Here is a 21,274-nt window from a genome sequence, read left to right as displayed (position 1 = left end):
CATCTCAAAACACGTGAAAGCAAATTTAGTTGATAATGTAGTAAGATTCAAAAGGCAGTACCAAAGCCCTGGCTGGGTAGCTCAGTTGGTTAGAGCATCATCCCAATACACCAAGGCTGTGGATTTGATCCCTGGTCAAGGCACATACAAGAAACAACAAATGAATGCATAAATAAATGGAACAACAAATCAATGTTTCTCTCTCACACACTCTCTCTCTCTCTTTCTCATATCAATAAATTAAAAAAAATAAAAATAACAAAGGGCCATACAGAGGAAACATTTAACATTTAAGATATAGAAATATAATTAAAGTGAAACAAGTGGGGTTTCCTCTAGTCACATTCATCTACAGGGTATCCCCAAAACATGTATACACACTTTAACAGCTGACAGTTGTAGATTCTATTACATTTTGAAAATGAAATGCATTTTAATAAACACTGCCTTTATAATTATTCAAAATGGTATACATTTTTGGGAACACCCAAAATTTATTTATTATTTACTTATTAAAATGTATTTAGGGAGCAAATAGCAAGGTTGCTGAGGATATATGCAGAGGAGGAATTATAGTAATGAACCATGGCATCTAAACCAAGTAAGAAGGAAGTGAGGGCTTGAAAATGTGGTGAGTTAAATGCATTGTTGAAAAGGGACGAAAGAATAGTTGCTACAGTAATTCAATTGAAAGACAGGAGTTATACAAACCTCATGTAAATAAAACCCTGCATAACCTACCCTTCCAATTCTCCAAAGGTACTGGACAGTGTGACTCTAACCATATGCACACAACTTGAGCCATCATGAGGTTTTCTTAGAAGGCTAACTATCCAGTCAGCATGTGATTTTATTTACTTACAATTTCTCAGAAATGCATCTATTGAGAAAAGCAGGGTCCATCAGCACAACAACTTTATCTCTTTTATTTTAAAGTATGTTTAAATGTTTTAATGCACCAACTGAAAAGCAAAACATCCTTCAAACCAAACATGCTATTAGAGCATCATCCTTAGGTGCTATTTTGTTTTTCTGCTTATTATTCTCTCAGTAGCAATAAAACATATTACCAAATTTGAAAACTAATACATTCCCAGAACAATCTGAACAGCAAATAAACAGCACATTGTAATGCTACCTCAAATGCTCTTCAGAAAACTGTTAGGAGGGCAAAAAGTCCATAAAGTAAGGCACAAGGGTAGGCAATGAGAAGCTGTTGTCCTTCCATGTCCAAGGCCGAAATGAAGATTTTGGAAGCTGAGAGACTACACCAGACAATGATGACCAGTGCCAACACAGTACCAATTGTGCCCCTACAGGAAAGACAAAAGAGGTGATTACCTCACATAAGGAAAAGATTATTGGATCAGAGAGGCCTCTGAAATATCCTGGCACAATATTTTTAACTACTTTCTCCATCTGTAAAATGAGGGTGAGGAACCATATGAACTCAAAGGTCTTGGCCAGTTAGAAAATATTTGAGTCAAATTTGCCACCAGAGGCTAAATATTTCATACTTCAGTAAAATTAGAATTCATAGAAAGAGAAGAATCCACTTGCAATTACTCTCATATGTCAACATTAAGTCACAACTCCTGAAATTCTTTTACATAAACTATGTTTAGAAACTTTTTTATAGCTATAGATTTCTTTACCCTATACTTTCTTCCTAAATTTACCCACAGAATGAGCAGAAAAATTACTGGACTTAAATTCCAGTAGGGCGCCCAGTCCCCACTGCTCCCAAGTCCCCTTTCCAGGTTTTTGTCTGAGATAGCAAAGCCTGACACAACTCAGGCAGGGAACACATGAAACGGGAAGGCATATATGTGCTGCTTCCCACTTCACAGCTGAAGATCCCTTTACGTGTGTGTGGATTTTTTAGAATGCTGAAATGGACTTGTTTAAATTGGTATCTTGAAGAAGTAACTATGGAGACAATTGGTTCTTTAAGAAGAAATGGGGAAATAAGGTAGTTAAGTCTAGCCACCTTGGGAATAAAAAAGGAGGTATGGGTGATAAAGAGTGAATTTTTTTTCTTATGTGCAAAACAGAATGCATTATTTAGGAAAATAACACATCAGACCTAGGATAGATCTCAAGTATATCTAGTCCCCAGCTTTAAAGCAATGAAGTGACTTAACAAAAATGGCACACTAAAATGGGCATTAGGTCAAAATCACCTAACTGCTCTTTTGGCACACTGCTCTTTTCACCATCGAACTACACTACCTCCATTGTTCCTGGTTGAATCTGAAGTTGATAATTGTGTTTATTATTTGTGAGAATGACAAGAGAACCTACTTTAATAACTGAACCAAAGCAAAACAAGTGAAAAACTGTACAATACAGCTTATGAATAAAAAATATATATTTTTAAATATTTTTAATAAATAATAGATTCATTGGTTTAATGAATATCTATTAGGAATAATTTCTAGAGTGATTTAATATACAGGTTTTTGTGAACAAGAATGTAAAATTATGTATGATTAATTTGAATGATATAGTAATATGCCTGAAAGGGCAATTTCAGTGTAATGATCTTAGGTGTCAAATAGTTTATTTCCCTTTAATATAAATTAAATGATTTATAAATCATCTTTTAGAATGAAAATCTAATGAAAAAAGGTCCATACTTATCATGATTCTCAAAATCCAAGAGTTTCAGTTTTTATTTTCTTCTCCTAATAATCTAGAGTCATTTAAAATGCCCTAAATCTCAGCTTTGCTGGAAATGATGTTTAAAACTTAGAATTTTAAAATGGTAAATCCTTATAGTATTCTTTAACAAAAGCATTTGACAAAATAGAAATCATAGAACTGAACTCTGTATTAACTTGTCAAATGTTTTTACCAAACAACATAGTAAATGGAACAGCTTGCTTGCTAAAGAACTTGATATGCAGAAAGTGAAATTTTTCCATGGATAAGACTTAATAAATATACTTACAACTCACATTGTGTTTATACATTCAAAGTATCAATTTTCTGTTGTATTCCTCTTTTTTAAATATTGAGGAGTACTTGCTGATAAAATAGGAATTTCCTCTAAGTTATTCACAAGAATGTTACTATAAAAATGAGCCCATATCTTAAAAGCATTTCCAACTAAGTCATTTTCAATAATGCTATGAAAAATATGATATGAGATTATATCTAAATAACAACATTAAAGGCTTTTCTAAAATGTCTACCTTTGGTATTGGTAAATTCTTTATATATTATCCTATCCAATGTAGGGTTAATAACCTAAAATGTGGATCATCCAAGAAAAAAATGCAAATTGTGTCTCATTACTATGTGGAATCATGAGCACTAATGGCAAATGTTTATTTCTAATTGGGTTTAGAGCATGACAAGTGACAAAGGACAATGTAATTACTTGGTCTCCCCAATCAACGTGGTTGAGACATGCAGATGTCCCGGGAGAGTGCCTGGCAGAAACTTATCTACTGCCTCCTTACTAATGGTTTTGAATTGCAAATACTCACTGCTCAGGAAGTAATAAGGAAAAAAATTCTTGACTGAGCACATATGCCATAAAACTCTCTAGCATTAATATCCTCATCAGGGTTCCTGGGAGCTCTGTGCTGCACGGAGCCCAGCTGAGAGGCAACAGTTGCTTCCCGCCTGGAAGACAGAGTGCCTGGGAGCTGAGGCAATTTGTCAGAGTTCGCCATGCACTTACTCTTCCAAAATCAAACAAGTGAGTTTTCTGAACTTGGTATATTACCCATGACAATAGCTCATACTGAAGGATGTGACAACTTACAAAGTGCCAGTTTTAAAGATTACTTGGTTTAATCCATTTTTTTAATTATTGAAATAGAAACAGCACCTTAGCCGAAACGAACCTACTTTCCTGAATCTGCCTGTACCTTTTAGTAGTCATTGGATTCCCTAACTCCACAACCAAAATGATCAGAAAGAGGTTAAGTGTTGCACTGTGTGGCACACCTTAGCGATGATTGTGCAGGTGGGTCAATTAGCGGACACGGACACTTACTGCAGTGAACAGAAGATGGCGCAGCCGGACAGGATGACCATGGGGAGCAGGCAGTAACCCAGAACACTCGCCACGCAGCCATAGGACACCCCTGAAGAGCTCATCAAGTTTAGTAAGGCATAAATCCCGAGGCAGCCAATGGCACTCATGCCATATACGTAACCAAACTGAACTTTTCCTGCCTGAAACAATGAGAAGAGAACAGTATGAACATACAAAAAGCATCAAGAGAAAAATCAGAAAGTCAGCAAATCAGAGAGCATTTTAGAGTCAATCAGCTCAGTGTTCCATATCTTTGTGGTACGTACAACTATCAGGAGACTGGGAGTTCTGGAAAAAACTCTGGCTATAACACGAATTAAGGTCCTGAGAACAAGCACCCCAGACTATACTTGGGATAGCACAAGCAAGCTACAGAAAAGATGAAATATTTTTTAGGCTTATATTTTTTTAAATTATAGATTGCTTATTAGAGATACAAGGCATAAGTAAGAATATATTTTCTCCCCATATTTTTCAAATTAAATAAATGAATCAATTAATGAAAAAATTCCGTTGGAGATTTACAGGGATATTAGTAATATTAGCAAACATCTATAGGATTTACTATGTTAGTGCCTTTTCTAAGCATTTCACATCTATAACTTATTTAATCCAACACAACCATCCTATGAGATTGGTACCATTATTGGTACCAATTTTACACAGGAGGAAATTGAGGGGCAGAAAGTTTAAGTAACTTTCCCAAATTAAAATAATGCTGATTGGTGGAGCTTGGCTTTAAACCAAGAAAACCTGGCTCTAAAATTTAGGTCCTTAACATCTACAGGAGCTCTAAGAAGTCTTAAAATAATGGAACTTATTTAACTTTTTATAACCCAGCATATCCCAAACTTATTTGACCATAGAAAATTTTGTTTTCAGAATGCCTATTGCCAGTTTAACTGAATACACCTTATGAAAAGCTGATTTATATAAACTACCTGGTAATGGATCATAAAAGAGGTACTGTTAAGGGAATTCACTGGTGTTCAGATATACCACGGATCTTCTGAGGACTTATAAAAATAGCCACCACTCACAAAGCACTAGGGTCTAGGAGCTGAAGTATCTCCATGGAACTTATCTGGGGAAAGCCATGATCTACTATTAATTCAGCAGAGGCTACTTTAATGTTGGCTACCTGAGGATGCCAATGCTCCAGTAAAGAACAAATTTAGTTTTTATATTTATATTAAACTGATTAGAAGTTCTAGATAAAGGCTGGATGAACTGACTTTGGTTTTCATGGGAATTATTAAAAAACAGCAAAGAATCTGGTACATTGATTCAGAAAGAGAGCTTTCAGCTGTCATTTTTTTCCCTCTCCACAGCAGTTATTCATAAAGTCCTTATGTCTTAGAGAACAAAGAGATATTTGTGATTAATGAAGGTAATGGAGAATGTTAAGACCACTTTAGTGTTCAAAATTGTCCAGTTATTTTCAACTCTTCTTCCTCTGTAGGTAAGGAGGTTGGTCACTACTAAGTTCTTTCACAAAAATGTCCCTGGGCTACTCTGGCAGAGTTCTCTCCTGCATTAGCCATAAGAAGTTCTCATTGAATATCTTTTGTATTCTTTTGGATATTTTGTGAAATAACACTAAGGATGCTAATGGACATGCTAAAAAACAAAATATCAGTTATGCACTACACCATTGGGTGGGTTTGCTCCATTTGTGAATTAGTGACACTTTCAATTCACTTTCATGTAGTAGAGAAGTATTTTATTTAATATTTTAACTGAATGTGATAATTCTGAGACAGCGATAGTTGTAATGGTGAAAAGCAACTTCCCTACACCAAAGGACACACAGCTGGACCTTCCTGGCCGCAAGAGTTTTGTGAATAAAGTGGGGTAAATAAGTGATGAATGAAACTAATTTGGTGCACAGTTGTCCCTTTCCAGGTCAGGTGCTGACACGTCATTTCTTTCTCTTGTAATTTTATTCACTGGCAGTGGCCACCACCATTTTTCAATTTGCTTCTAATTGTAACAAGGGCTTGTAATTGAAATGGAAAATAAATGTTCCGTTTTCATTTTTCTTTCCTTTTTCTTTCTTTTTAAGTACCTACATAGAACAGATCACAGGTCTGTGGTTATCAGAGAGGAAAGGGGTTAGGGATGGACTAAAAGGGTGAAGGATGTTAATTGTATGGAGATAGATAGTAACTAGACTTTTGGGGGTGATCACTTTGTAGTGTATACAGATGTCAAATTATAATGTTGTTCTGAAACATTTATAATAAAAAAAAAAGGAAAGGAAAAAAGTTCAATTTCTTCTTAACCTCAAAATTTTCAGGATCCTCCGTGTACCAGCTTCATACTAAATCTTTGTTAGAAATACTTATTCATGTATCATGCTTTTATATTTACCATGCATATTCCTTTATCAGATCACACTCTTAGACCTACCAAAAAAATAAAAATAAATGGAGTCATAGCTTTAAACCATGACTCCTCTTTATTGTATTGGGAGTGAAAATAATTTTGAGAGAAATAATAAGTAAAACTAAATTTGTGTTAAGTGTTTGAAGCTGTTCTTTTTGGTTTGTCTCCTTCAACAAGAAGAAAGTCCACTAAAAGGTACTGTGCCTTATATCAACATAAATCAGAAAAACGATGAGTATGTGACTATGAATCTTACACCTCCAGAGACAATGAACAGATTTGGACATTGTTTCCGGATTTGCTTTTGCTTTTTCTAGTACATGCATATACCAGCCCATAAAATCATCTTTCACAATTTAATTTTTTATTGATTGGTTTTTATTTTTAAGAGGGGGGGAGAGAGAAAGAGAGAAGGAGAGAAGGAGAAACACTGACTTGCTGTTCCACTTATTTATGCATCCATTGGTAGATTCTTGTATATGCCTCTGTCTGGCAATCAAACCCACAACCTTGGCGCATCCGGACAATGCTCTAACCAATGAGATCCCCAGCCAGGGCTCACCCTTTACATTTTAATTCGACATATCCAGGGCAGGATTCACTTGGCTGCAAATGGATTCTCAATTAAATCTGACTTCACTAATATCCACTTTGTTTGCTTGTTTTGGTCCTTACTGCTCTACATGCATCAGAATCAATTCCAAAGTAACCATGCACTAATGGTAAAACTGAAGTGATAATGTTTTCTTAAAAGGTTTCAGAAAATACTCATTTTCAAATATTCTTCAAAATTTCAGAACTGAAAGGAACCTTAAGAACCACTTTAATAAACCGTTTTTGCCCTCAAAATGAAGAAATGAAGTCCCAAAAACAGAAAACAAAAGATTCAAGATCACACCTAGAGGAAAAGTTAGGGGTAGATTCAATTTTCTTACTTTCAGTTGATTTCTTTGTTTATATATATAACTTTGTACTTAAGACCAAAGAGAGGATACTTAAATAACTCCAACTAACACTGTACACCCTAAAAAGATCTTAATGGGATTAATAATTTGCTTTAAAGGGTGGTGATAGTAGTATTTCTACAGAAAAAACAAACAGCCTGGCCAGGCGTGGCTCGGTGGTTGAGCATTGACCTAGGATCCAGGAGATCGGGTTCGATTCCCAGTCAGGGCACATGCCCGGGTTGCAGGCTCGATCCCCAGTCAGGGGCGTGCAGGAGGCAGCCGATCAATGACTCTCATCATTGATGTTTCTATCTCTCTCTCTCCCTCTCCTTCCCTCTCTCTGAAATCAATAAAGATATATTAAAAAACAAAACAAAAAAACAGCTGTTATATTACAAATTACTTGAAAAAGAAAGATGAGTTAATATATTAAATTGATTGTTTCTGACTATTTGATTAATCGACATGGTGTTACTTAGCAACATTTAATCTAAGATTATCAAATTATTGTGACAAAGACAGAAGGGAGGTTAGAGACTAAATTAAAACTCCAGTTGATATAATGTTTGATTTACAGAGTATTTGTATTTGCTGTAGTTCAAAGGAAGAAATAAGATGCTATCACAAAATACTATTGTACTGAATAAATATGCTGGGATTATGGACCACATTACCATGCAGAAACTAGATTTCTATCAGTGTTTTGATAATTGTATTAAGTAGTTAATAAATAAAAAGTGAAAATTTATTTAATTGCAAATAACATTTTACAGCTACTTTTAAAAATTGTAACTACTTGGAGAAAAACAATTATGGGAAGTAGCTATGAGAGAGAAAAGTGGGACGGTCTAGAATCTTTAATTCCCTATATTATTTCTCCTGCCAAGTTTATCATTTTGTGCCTTAATAAAACCATATTTTTGAGACTAGCTTGACCACATTTTTCATCTTCTGTGTTGTTTTTTTAATCATCACCCGAGGACATGTTTATTGATTTTAGAGAAAGAGGAAGGGGGAGAAAAGGGGAAAGAGAGAAAAAGAGAGAGAGAAACATCAATGTGAGAGAAACATTCAACTGGTGGCCTCCGGCATACGCCCCAACCGGGGGCTGAACCTGAACCTAGATATGTGCCCTGACTGGGAACTGAGCCTGCAACCTTTCTGGTGTACAGGACGATGCTCCAACCTACTGAGCCATGAGGCTGAAGCCAACCTCTGTTTCTAATGTATTATCATTCCCTCCTGGCATAAAATCGTAAACCCTTTCTCATTTCTTCTTTTTCTTCCTTTTTCAAATGAAACATTGTTCCAAACTATAAGCTTGAATGCTATCTAAACTTAACTTAGGTGCAAATATGTGATTTAAACAAATTTTTTGGTATCTTTTGATATCAACACTCGTAGATATAAAGAATGAAAGAGGCACATACACAAGGGAAATGGTGAAGTCAGGAAAAAAAATGTCCTCAGAAAAAGCATAAAACTAAAATAATAGGAGAAATATATTGACTGAAGGAACAAATCCTGTTATCACTGCAAGTTAATTTACTCATAGTACCTAACCAGAAAGAAACAAGACCCATCTCATCTCAGACTCCACAGGATATTTAGAAATAGTCTAGACACGTGCAAGCAAAGAAAGTGATGAACAAACAGAAAGGATTTGTCCAGTGTCACAATACAGATTTCACAGAAAGCAAGAAATAAAATTTAAGCCTTATATTTCCCAAATCCATGTGCTCCTTCAACTATTCCAGATTGACAGTTTTTTTTCCTTAATAACAATAAAGACATAAATGATTGCCTGCTTTGTTGAAAGTTTTCATTTCGTGATTTTATTTTTAAAGTTTTATTTAAATTTATATTTTATACCTGTTGTAATGCATGATGACAGTTTCTATTTTGTCACTATAATTCTATCAAGTATGCCTCTCTTACCCCCCCGAAAAGTAGCTATAAATTAAACAGACAATTTTCACTGTGTAAAGTGACATACTGCCCTCTAATTTACAAAGTGCTCTGCAAAAATCACATTGGAAAGGACACACATTAAAATCTGATGCTGCTGTCCCTTACCAGAAGCAGGGTGCCTCCCAGTGCGACACAGAACAGGATGGGTCCAGCCAGGTCAGTTTCATTCATAATGCTGCCATCTGCTGGCTTCAGTGGGTTTAACACTGTCAAGGTTTTTTGCCATATGTGATCAAAATTAATTCCAAGTTCTGCAAAAAGGAGAGAAAACGGTAATATAAATATAGAAAAATAAACATCAGTAATATTCTTTAATTAAAGTTAATATATCCGATTCACTTACTTAGTATTTTAATCTAATTGTTAACCTCCATAATCTAAAATTCTATGTAAAAATTTAAACATAAATAAACATAGATTTTTCTTTCCAAAAAATGAGCTGAAATATTTTAGACAAATATTTCCATAAGAAAAAAATATCCCTTATGTAGAAAATACAAGCTTAAAATTGGGAAAAGGACATTCTACAGTAAAAATAAAATATAATGGTAGCTAACAGACCAAAAGTCCCATCCTATTGCCCATTTAGACATTTCCCTTCCCTGAAATTTCCATTGCTAACACTTTTGAAATATTGTTATATCAAACACTTCATCATTTTTCACTTAGCAAAATTATCTAAACTAAAGACATTTACCCCAGGTCTGGAATTTCACTTTCACATGCCTGAGGAGAAGAGCAATTCTATGCTAAGTGCCTGAAATGCCACAGAGGAGAAAAGGGGATGGCCCTTTCAGCAAGTAAAAGTAATCATGATGTGCATGCATATTTTAACAAGTTAAATACTCTATGTGGTTGAACCTGTGTATTTAAAGATTAAATTCTTGAGACAAGTTAACTGTTCCCTTTTATGAGTGGTGGTAGAATAAAATATCCTGCCCTTTGCAATAACATGGTTGGACCTTGAGGGCATTACATGAAGTGAAATAAGTCAAGAAAGACAAACACTGCATGATATGAATTATATGTTGAATCTAAAAGTTAAAAAAACTAGTCAAACTCATAGAAACAGAGCAGAAAAGTGGTTGCCAGGGGTTGGGGGTGGCGGAAATAGGGAGTGGTTGGTATGAGAATACAACCAGTCCCTCCCAAACAAACAAACAAATAAACCCCAAAAACAAAACCCATGCTTTAATCGAGTCAATGTGCATCTAAACGGATAATGGTTGCATTTTCTTCAGTTGAGCCCAATTCTCTCATGTGGATTGTCTCCCTAAGTCATTTGTATGTGGCATTCAACTTCCCTTCCTAGAATTCAGTAACTCGTTTTGGTCAGATAAAGAGTATAGTTCAACCTCTTTTACAACGGCTCATCCCACCTAAACACCTTGCAAAGCTGACATTCCATACACAGACCAGACGGACTTCTAATAATCACCCTGACACAGAGGGCCTTGCTTTAACAGGGACCTCGACACTTTTCAGAAGGTCAGGCAGGTGTTGCTCTGAACTAGGATGGAGAGCATATTCTTTCACTCATTTCACATTCAGACTGACAATTACTATCCCAAGTTTGAAAAGAAAAGAATTGGTTGGTTAAATTAATTGTGAGCAAATAATCTACATGATAACATTCATGTTGCATCCTTTGTATTTTCACAGTGTATTTATATATTTCTTAATGAACATACACTTTGGAAAATGTAAGCAGTTCGCCAAGCTTAAAATAAGGTTAGAACAGCAGTTTTCAACCAGTGTGCTGCAAGAATTTTTAAAACATGCAATACCTGACTATTTAGTCAGGGGCACTGACCTCTTTTCCCTTACAGTGTCAAATAAAAAATGACAACAGCCAACACAACAACCATCTGGTGTGAATGAATAAAAATCATGCCTTTTTTTTGTCAGATCAACAAAAAATATATTTTTTGGTGTGCCGCAGAATTTTAGTAATTAGGTTATGTGCCATGAGATTAAAAAACACACTAAAAAACGCTGGGTTAGAATGTCTAATGTGATTTTTAAAATAGCAGACTTTAAAAAATTGAGAAATACTGGGCTAAATTAATTTCACCTCAGATTTATGTTCAAACTTCATTTTCAATTTAGACATTTATGCTAATAGTATTGAGCACAATAAAGTGGCCTTTAATTCAAAATATCTTTTTCCTGAAAAAGCATAATTATTCCTGAAGAAACTCAGATGAAAAATGTTTTATGAGATATTATTCCTGATTTCAATCATTTATTTGATGGCATAATTAACTTCTATACGCGTTTCAACACTGAGTCATAAAAGAGTGAATGAACCTAAGACCTACTAAATTTTCATAAGAAAAAAGATTTTATGTGTTTTTTATCAAATACATCATCATAATACAGGGTGGGGCAAAAATAGGTTTACAGTTGTGAATATGTGAAGCAGTTTATTACTGTATTATTATTTATTAATTACTGTATTATTTTTCATATGAACAACTATAAACCTACTTTTGCTCCACCCTGTATTTTGTTTCCAAATATATTACAAGGTATGCAAATGAGATTATAAGTATTTATTAACTGTAGATAATCTAACACCTTATACAAAATAAAATAAAATTGCTATGAAATTTGAATGTAAAATTATTGTTTTACTGTCATCTAGTGGTAGTAAAGTATAAGCTATAAATGCTATAAAAATGAATTAACATGTTTATTTTCTATGCAAATTGTGTCACTGGCCTTTCAAATATAAACACCAGGTTATGCTATAAATATCACAGTAATTTTTCTGGTCTGATAGACTTAAATTGATTATTAGTCTTCAAGGCGTATTTGTTAACATATTGATTGTACATTATCAAATAGCAAAAGTTATCATTCTTACATAAAACCAAACAAGCCTGTTAGACAACAAAGCATTTAAAGCATAAACAAGCAGTTTCAAATGACATGTTTTTGGGCGGGAGATGTCTTATTATAGATTCATGATTTTACAGGTTGTTTAGATGTACACTCAAAAAAAAAAGCTAGCAAATGTCATTCATCACCTTATCGCAGAAATCCTGCTTATGGCCTTTTCATATCTTTTATAGTGACAAAGCTCGAGACTTTCACAAAGTCGCCCGGCCTGAAGAACATATTAGAGCAGAGCTTAGAAATTTCAGATTCAAAATACAAATTATATTAAGTGCTCTCTCTTCTAATAGACTATACATTTGGTGGGGATAATCACAAAGGAAAAAAAATAATTGAGACATTTTCTCCGATCTGTATAAAGTGGGAGGGGAAGTGGTTTAATTAACTGGGGGGGAAGGGTGGTTACTTTGATATAACCACTTTTTGAAAAGATGTCTTCACTGTTGCCTAGACACTGCCAGGGGGTTCAAATTTAAGAAACAGTGAAAAAAATATGTAATAACTGGAGCAATAGTACAGCAACAGTACACACCTACTTCTGATTCCCACCCCCACACGAACAGACTTCCACTGGTTTTAGTGTCCTGAAGAGGCAGACTTGTTTACACACAGAACAATCACACACAACACTGCACGCAGCATGCTGCCAGCCCACATTAAGTGCTCATTATTGCTATTATTCTCAAGCTGTACACACATTAATAGCACTTCCTTAACTTATCTTCTAGCAAAGGAGGCTCTTCATCAAAACTGTCAATGCAAGGAGATTGTGAATAATAATCCGGGTTGGATGCTGGCTGAAAATATTGTCCAGTGTAACCTGATGACATGAGCATCTCCGGCGGGACAAAGGCAAGCTGAGGCTGCTCACCGGCTTGCAGTCTAGAGAAAGGAAAACACTGGCATTTATACAGCTAAGAAAGGGATATCATGACAAATCAAGGAAAGGAACTACAATGTTTCTTTCATGAATTATCCTAGGTTTTATGAATATGTAAGCGGAAAAGAAAGAACTTGCTTGAAGTTTAATTTCTAATCATAAAAGTGAAGTAACTGGTCATGAAAAGACTTCCAGAAGACTGATCCATGCCAATATTGATTGATTATGTATAATATGCTGGACATATTTTCTCACATTTTCTCATGTAATTAAACTCAGTAAGGTGAAAACTGCAATTTTAGTCCCATTTTACAGAAAGAGAAACAAAGGTTCCTGGAGACTGAGTGACTTGCCCAGAATCACAGAACACTGCAGGTGTCGGTCTCTGAACTGCAGTTGGCTGAGCTGTGCTCTGCCTCTTACACAGGCTGCTTCCTCATTGATTTTCAGGGCAACCACCAAACATGACTGTCCTTATAAATGCATGGAAGCAGCAAGTGAAAATCACAATTTTAATAGTACAGCCAATTCATAGGAAAAAATAAATAAACTGACTGCTGTCTATAAAGAAATAGACTTTCTAACTCGGGCCATTCCCAGACAATTACTGCCAATCAAATTATCTTTGAGTACTAACTAAAAGTATTCAACAGCTGGCTTTAGTGTCTCTCTTTTGAAGTGCACAATTTAGTTTGTCCGAACATGTTTCTTGTCAAACATGATGCTTCCCTGACCATGCTTTTGTTTGTTTTTTATTTCATCTTTTGTGTGACGAAGCTGGAAAACAACAATCTCAGTAAACAATTTCTTGTAAAGCTAGAGAAAGGAAGAATGAAAAATGAGAGTGTGTTTGAAGTTATATGGTCATTTTTAATTGTTTTTTTCCTGAAGGAAGGGGAAGAAATATAAGTTGTCTGTATTAACATGTGTTAAGTTTATTCTATCAAAGTCTCTTCAGCTAAACTAAGTTAAAAATACACTCTAGGATTCTGAACTTTGTAGCTGTGATCTCTTTACGTTAAAATATTTACAAAATGGCTTTTTATACTTTTCTTCCAATATTAATCTTATGAAATCTAAGAATAGCACATTCACCCTCCCTTATATGAGTACAGAGAAAATAACCTCTTTTGAAAAATAAAGCTATGAAATAGAAAGAAATCTATACATTTAATCATTCACTAACTCAGCCACAGGCTCATTAAGGGCAGGGGCCTGCTGTAATACTTCTTGAATCCCACACGGCAGTGACTTTCAACCGGTGTGCCGCAAGCATTTTTAAAACATGCAATACCTTACTGCTTAGGGGCACCAACCTTTTATCCCTTAGACTGTCAAATAAAAAAATGACAACAGCCAACACAACAATAGCCACCTGGTATAAATGAATCAATCAATATACCTATATATTTTTTTCTCAGATCAGCAAAAAATATAATTTTTGGTGTGCCACAGTTTAGTAATTAGTTTATGTGCCATGAGATGAAAAAGGTTGAAAATCGCTGCCAAACAGCATATGCTAAGTACTGTTATTGTTCATTTAATCATAGGGCATATTTCTAATCTTTTTTTTTTCCCAGCAAAGTAGGCCCAACTATCAAAAGTACTGGAAGAAATGGATTATAAATAAGAAACTGAATAGCTTGCTGGTTGATAAAGCTTCCCCCTGATTTGTACTTTTTAATGTAACCATTTATAGAAAAATAAAAAGGGCAAACGGAGATGATTGAATGGACCAGTGTCTAAACAAGACTATTTCTTTTCCTCTTTTTTAAACAAGACTATTTCATTGACATATTTTCCTGGCCTCACCAAAACCCATGCCCAGGTGCTAATAACCAGGCTTGAGGAAACTTAACTTTCACAATTACTCCGGGAAAAGCAATCTCTGTGAATGAGGGTATTCAGTATGGGACCCACTCCCACCCTTGCCAAGGGCAAAACACATTTTTACAGAAAAAAATACCAGCAAAATTCTATCCCTTTCTTTTTCCCCTATCCCTCTGCTATTTCACCCAACAAAATATGTTCAATAGGAGCTTGGCCTCTGTTGACCTTGTTATAATGAAGGCATAATGTTAAAATTCCCCCATTCTAATTTTAGGAAATAAAATTTTTCCTGTTAAAAAAAGCCTCAAAATTCTTTATAAAAATTACCATGGTCATTTTCTATCACAGTCCAAATTAAAATTTTCTCTTTTTATCTTATAATTTTGACTTTGTACATATTAACTATAGCAATTAACATTATATCTCAATGAAGAAAACCTAAGCAATACTAAAATGATCACATTATTAATCCACACTCCAACCCAGATAAACTCTGTAAATACCCAATTCTCATGTTTTAGGCCTTTCTCTGAAAAATGACTCTGAGCAGCCATAATTTTAACCATATATCTTGAATAGACACTTAGTCCCATGTCTCCTAGTGTTATCCTTTTACACTAGATGGTTACAATTCTGAATGACTATGCCAATGACCTTCTCTTATATTTTTAGTGATGTCTTTCAATCCTACAGTATCCTTTCATTTAAAAAAAATCAGGATGAATGGGACTGGACACTTTACCAATTGCTCTGTCAAGTCCATGAATTAGTAACCTATTAAAGGCAATTGCATGAGTCAGATTGATATACCCCATCACCTCAAGCAACTGTGAGGTGGTTATAAAATTCTCCTTTAGATATGGCAACATTGTTGGTCATATTTCCCTTCTTTGGCTTCCTGAACTCTGTGGAGTTGCATTTCTGCCTGTAATGACAGTCTAACAGTAGATGATGCTGAACCAAGTAGAGTAGTTAGCAAACACAGCTAGTGGAGTCAGAATGCCTGGGTTCAAATCCCAGTTTGACAGCCTTAGGTAAATCACCTCCCATTCTGTACCTCAGTCTCTCATCTGTAAAATGAGGATAACAGAACTCAGAAAGCTGTGGTGAATTAAATTAACTAAAATAAGTAAAGCACTTAGAGTAGTGTTAGGTACACAAAAAGTGATCAATAAGCATTAGTTAAGTATTTGTGTGTTGTTTTCTTCCCGAGACTTACACTAAAGCTTTCTAAACATCTTTCACACACCCTGGCAGAGCATTTGTATTTGTAAATGTTGGTCAGTCACTTTCTCAAAGAAAACAATGTTATTAGGAGACCAAGAGTTTGTATCTCTTCTGTGCTGATCATCTTTAGCTTTTTCCCATTTTGGTTTCCCTGGAATACCCAGTGACTTCAACGACATTCCAGACTTTCTGTGTTTTCCTACCAGAAGAACATCCACTATACTCATGTCAGGATTTCTGTCTCTGAGCCATAAAGCAATGGTCACACACCTAATCCATAGAAAAACCCTCTGTATGTTCACCAATTCTTCAATATTCCCCTTTTCATTCTCCATACCTGGGGTTATAATGTTCCAACTAGCCTCCAGAAGATTGCCTTCATTTACATGACATTGTGCTGAGATTAGGCATAGTCTCTCACTGGGGAAAATTTGTGACCTGTTTCTGAATCAACAGTACTTAACACTCATCTTTCAGTATAAATATAGAAGGTCATCATTAGAAGACTTTGTTATAATTTCTGTGGTTGCAGATTTGTTTGCTGCACAGTTTTCTGGACCCCATTCCATAATCACTAGCTACATATTTTATTAGAGGATTTTTTTTTTTTTACATCTATAGGTTTGGACTTCCATCATGATGGTCAACTGAGCTGCTTGCCCTTGTCAGTCTGCCCCTAGGGGAATACAGGTGGTGCGCTCACTCCTGTCTTGTATAGAGAGCCAGAGTGTGAACCCGATGGTAAAACACGTACCTTCAGATAAGTCCCATTCCTTGTAAGTCTATCTCCACTCTTGGAGTCACATTCAAGTATATGAGTATTTCATACAATCAGGTGACATGTATTCCTCTAGTAACCTGAGACTACTAAGGGTTTCAGAATTTGCAACACCACCGACTGAAACAACATAAGATAACAATATGACAGATCTACAACAAAAGTACGCTGTTGGCTAAAAGAATTTAGTCTGAACCCCCAGAAATATTTTACCTATGTAAGTCTCCCATTGAACCAGTAAAATCGGGCATTTCAAGTGTTGTTGGTAAGAACATATCCCATAGGATCAGTTCGATATCAGAATGGTTTAGGAGATTGCACCTGGGTGAGTTAACTTATATAACATTCCTAAATCCTGGCTGGTCCAGCCAGTGAGTGCACAGTAACCACATGCCATTGACATGCCATCAGCTATGTTTAAACACTAGAGAAAGATCAGATCTGGGGATTTCAATGAGAAGGCGATTCAGTGTTGGTCTGTTCAAGTCCTACTCAAATGTACTCTCCACATCCAAAGGGAGTTTTCTAGTTGTCACCTTCCTGCAGAAATTTCTGTTTCTTTCTCTTAATAATTTGAATCGATTTCCCATTTCAAAAATTGGAGATATATAGTGGGGAAATATAGCCTCGATAACTGACTGCCAGTGATTGGAACTGATGCCTACCCAGATGACTGGACAGAAATTTTAAAATGAGAAAGCTCCTTCTTGTTTAATCTAAAACAAAAGAACTGGCCTTTAAATGTCTTCATTGTTTTAGTAAGTGCAGTGAATCAGGTTTCAGCTTAGCATGTCATTGAGCCAAACAAGCTTGTTAGGGGAAGACAGAAACAGAGATAAAGAGGTTAACTAATTATAAACTATACTCCGGATTCCTGCATCTTTTGCCAGGATGATCGCATATTATTTTGACTGGGGTGTATTTTAATTGAACTGTCCACTGAATGAATGAAAGGTCAAATCTCTGTTTGTCTGATGAACACTAGAAATTCACTGACCTGACTCCATGTTTTATGTGCCTCATAAAACTACCACAGCTAACATGCCCTTTTCTAATTCCTGATGCTTGCAGTGTGGGTTAGAATTTAAATGTTACCACCTCCAAATCAGGGCTTGGATTTAAATGCTAATAAGCAGGCTAGGCCATCAACCTGAAACAATATAATCAAGAGTTTTCCTTATTTGGTTGTATTAACTTCCACCTCTTGGTCATCTTGATTTCTGGGCAACATTGATATGTAAAATCAAATGGAGAAAGAAACTGGGCTAGGTGGGATGGGGGAGAAAGATATGATCCACGAGTCCCTGCTTAAAGGGGAAAGCTCTATCGCCTTCTTATTAGACATTTCAGTATAGTTTAGCCTGAAAATATAGATTGCAGGTGTTGCCCAGGTGCTTACCCCATATAGACCAGAGAAGGGAGAAGAGAAATGGAAGGTCAAGGCGACTGGTTCCTTTCAATAAAACGAGAGGACAGAGCTGAAAATCCTTTCACATAGCTCTCAGTGTGGGTTATATATTTTCAGTTGTGATCCTGTAATACCTCAAACTACTCCCTCTGCCTGAAACACTCTATCTTTTCTTTTTCTTGATGTTCCAAGGTATAAGTCATCAGTGAGATAAAATAAAAGTTCTTTTTCTTCTGTTGGATGCTACAGTGTGATCCAATGAGCTAATTTATGTAAAGCCCAGAGCCAGTCCCACACAGCCTGTCCTCTTCACCTTCTGTCTTAACCCTCACCTGAGGATAAGTTTTCATTGATTTTCAGGGGCTAGGGAGAGAGAGAGAGAAACATTGATGTGAGAGAGAAACATCGATTGGTTGCTTCTGGTATGGATCCCGACCAGGTATCCAACCTGCAACCTTTTAGTGTATGGGAGGTGCTCCAACCAACAGGCCAAGGCTTCCCTCATTATTAATAATAAATTTTAAACATTTTAATTTGCCCAGCCATAATATTCAGATGATAGACAGACAGACAGACAGATGTACAGGTGGTTTTTCACTTTAAGAAATTCTTATGGTAATCTGACTGATGCTGGACAATATAGAATAAGGGCATGCATGAGATAAAATTCCAGATATTTTAACACTTACAGTTTTTTTAAACATTATATACCAATACCTTTCCCTATCGAAAGAGCAGTGGTTCAGAATCAGTAGCTAGGAAGCAGTGTGTGTGAGGGCAGCACCTATCTGCCTATATCTGTAGGATAAATGGTGTTCAAATTTCCCCAGGCATAGTTGGAACAAAAGCATGCCCATTGCCTGTTGTATTTACTCTGTCTTTTCTTCCTACATGGGAAGCTTTCAAGGTACTTATCTGTGTTTAGAAAGATAAACTTCAAGAATCAATCAATTTGAAATATTTTTTATGTGGTTATTTGGCCTACACTTGGAATGTCACAGTGACCACACATCGCAGTTTTTCCAAGATGTCTGAGTTTATTCTTCGTTCACCAATATTATGATCAATAGTACCTACTTTGTTTCCAAAATGTCTTGATTTTACAATAAATCATATGTTCACTCTAGTTAAGGGCCTAATCAAACAACCTTGGGTTAAAATCCTGACCCCATTTCTTATTAGCTATGGAACTTTGAATAGTTTCTTCATTTCTCTGCATCCCTGGTTTCTCAGGTGTAAATAGAATAATAATAGTACTTATCTCGGGGTTGTTTGAAGATCCAATGAGTTAATTTATGTAAAGCTATGAACAGTTCCTAACACATAGTAAGAGCTCAGTAGTTATTATGAAAGTTGAAAGGTCTGACCCTTTCACAGTTCACTCATCTAGACCCATAAAAGACATCCAAAGAAACAACTCTATAACCAAACGTAATAAGTTTAGGTGTTTTTAGGCAACAAAGTGCCAATTACTTTTGCAGCCTATAATTACATAAATAAGTAACACTTATATAGAGGCTTTACTTTAACACCTACTTTCCTTCACATTATCACAAATGTTCTTCATGACAATGTCATGAAGTGGATAATATTAATGTCCTTATTTCTCAGTTAAGACACCAGTCAGGGAAGTTGTCTTTCCCAAGGTCACGAAGAACACATGCAAGAGCCAGAACTTGAACCAAATTCTTCTCACTCTCAATGCCCTATTTTGGGCACTAATAAAGGGTAAATACTAAATTCTTAAATCATTTTTATCTATCTTCAAGGTGAACTGTCAACTCAAATAACTAACACATTCTGAAATATGTTTATCTTCATTCCACTTAGGAGTTTTCACACTGTGTTATAACAGCATACTTAACTGCCTACCTCCACAACATAAATTCTTAAATGTTGTGAGGTAAAAGATTATGAATTTCTCCCTTATTTTTGGGTTTATAGTGCCCTTTTTATTCCTGACACACAGCAGGTACTCAATAAATATTTATTAAATTGAATAAAATATGCTTTTCAAGCAGTGTCACAGGGAATATAGTCCCTGTATTCAGACTCTCTTATTAAGTGATATTTTGAAAAGAGAGTCAAGCCATTCAGCTATAAATGGGTCTGAGGTGATCAAGGGGATTCATGGAGAACTGAGTTCATTTCTCTGCCCTTCCCTGACATTTCTTCTTGGGCACTTTTCAAAGACATGCTTTTGCTTCCTCCAAGGAAACCTCTCTGCCTGGAACCCCTTGCAATAATATTATTACTTCTTAAAATGGTAACATATTTTTTCAATATAAAGTACTTACTTTCTGGACCCGTAAGGATTTCCATAAGCATCTGAACCATTACAGCTCTGCTCCTGATTATCAATGGTATAATTAGATTGGTAAAAATCGGAGTCAAATTGCCCCAAGTTTGACATCCTGAAAAATAAAAATGTTTTTTACTGAGAAGTTGAGGAGTCAATAAAACTTCTTTTGAGATATTACAAAGATTAATTGACAATGTGATGATGGGTAGATTCCTATCAAAGAGCAAGGTATTCTTTGGCTGGGGTAGATTAAGTATTGGGGGAAGAATATGAAAATGTATGCTAGAGAGTCATTTACTAAATGTGTATTTTCAATTAACTATTCTGACGTTTACACTCATCAGGACTGTGACTTTGACTACATTGACTTTAATCGATTTGAAAGAACTAACATTTCTCCCCGAACACCTTATTCTCAGCAGTTTAAGAGGAAAAAGTTTAAGACTTGGTACACATCTAGAAGGTTTTCTTTTAAACAATGTTAGTTCCTCACTTTAATTATTACCTATAATAATTTATGTTTACAAATTTTACATTTATACATGCATATATACATATATATATACATACATACATATATATATATATATA

General features: G+C 35.4%; 1 protein-coding gene across 1 annotated transcript; it reads right to left on the bottom strand.

Moving 5' to 3' along the window:
* Positions 1-1,032: 1,032 nt before the first annotated feature.
* YIPF7 (Yip1 domain family member 7) lies at positions 1,033-20,794 on the bottom strand. Its single transcript, XM_087816853.1, has 5 exons — positions 20,679-20,794; positions 12,982-13,140; positions 9,463-9,610; positions 4,010-4,191; positions 1,033-1,313 (listed from the first exon to the last, which is right to left on the bottom strand). Exons 1-5 carry the CDS (start codon positions 20,792-20,794, stop codon positions 1,151-1,153), a joined length of 768 nt encoding a protein of 255 aa, XP_087672979.1. The 3' UTR covers positions 1,033-1,150.
* Between the last annotated feature and the right edge of the window lie 480 nt (positions 20,795-21,274).

Source organism: Miniopterus natalensis, chromosome 1 (genome assembly GCF_054644295.1).
Source record: "Miniopterus natalensis isolate mMinNat1 chromosome 1, mMinNat1.hap1, whole genome shotgun sequence".
In the NCBI taxonomy this organism is placed as follows: domain Eukaryota; kingdom Metazoa; phylum Chordata; class Mammalia; order Chiroptera; family Miniopteridae; genus Miniopterus; species Miniopterus natalensis.
Note: the sequence above shows the minus strand (reverse complement) of the source record. Positions and strands in the feature narration are given on the sequence as shown.

Excerpts from the sequence above, each read along its gene's own strand:
- YIPF7 (XM_087816853.1), bottom strand. The coding sequence starts at position 20,794 with ATGTCAAACTTGGGGCAATTTGACTCCGATTTTTACCAATCTAATTAT. Across the intron at positions 9,611-12,981 it reads GAAGAGCCTCCTTTGCTAGA|AGAACTTGGAATTAATTTTG; the intron begins AGATAAGTTAAG and ends TCTCCTTTTTGC. Across the intron at positions 4,192-9,462 it reads TGGGAGGCACCCTGCTTCTG|GCAGGAAAAGTTCAGTTTGG; the intron begins GTAAGGGACAGC and ends TCATTGTTTCAG.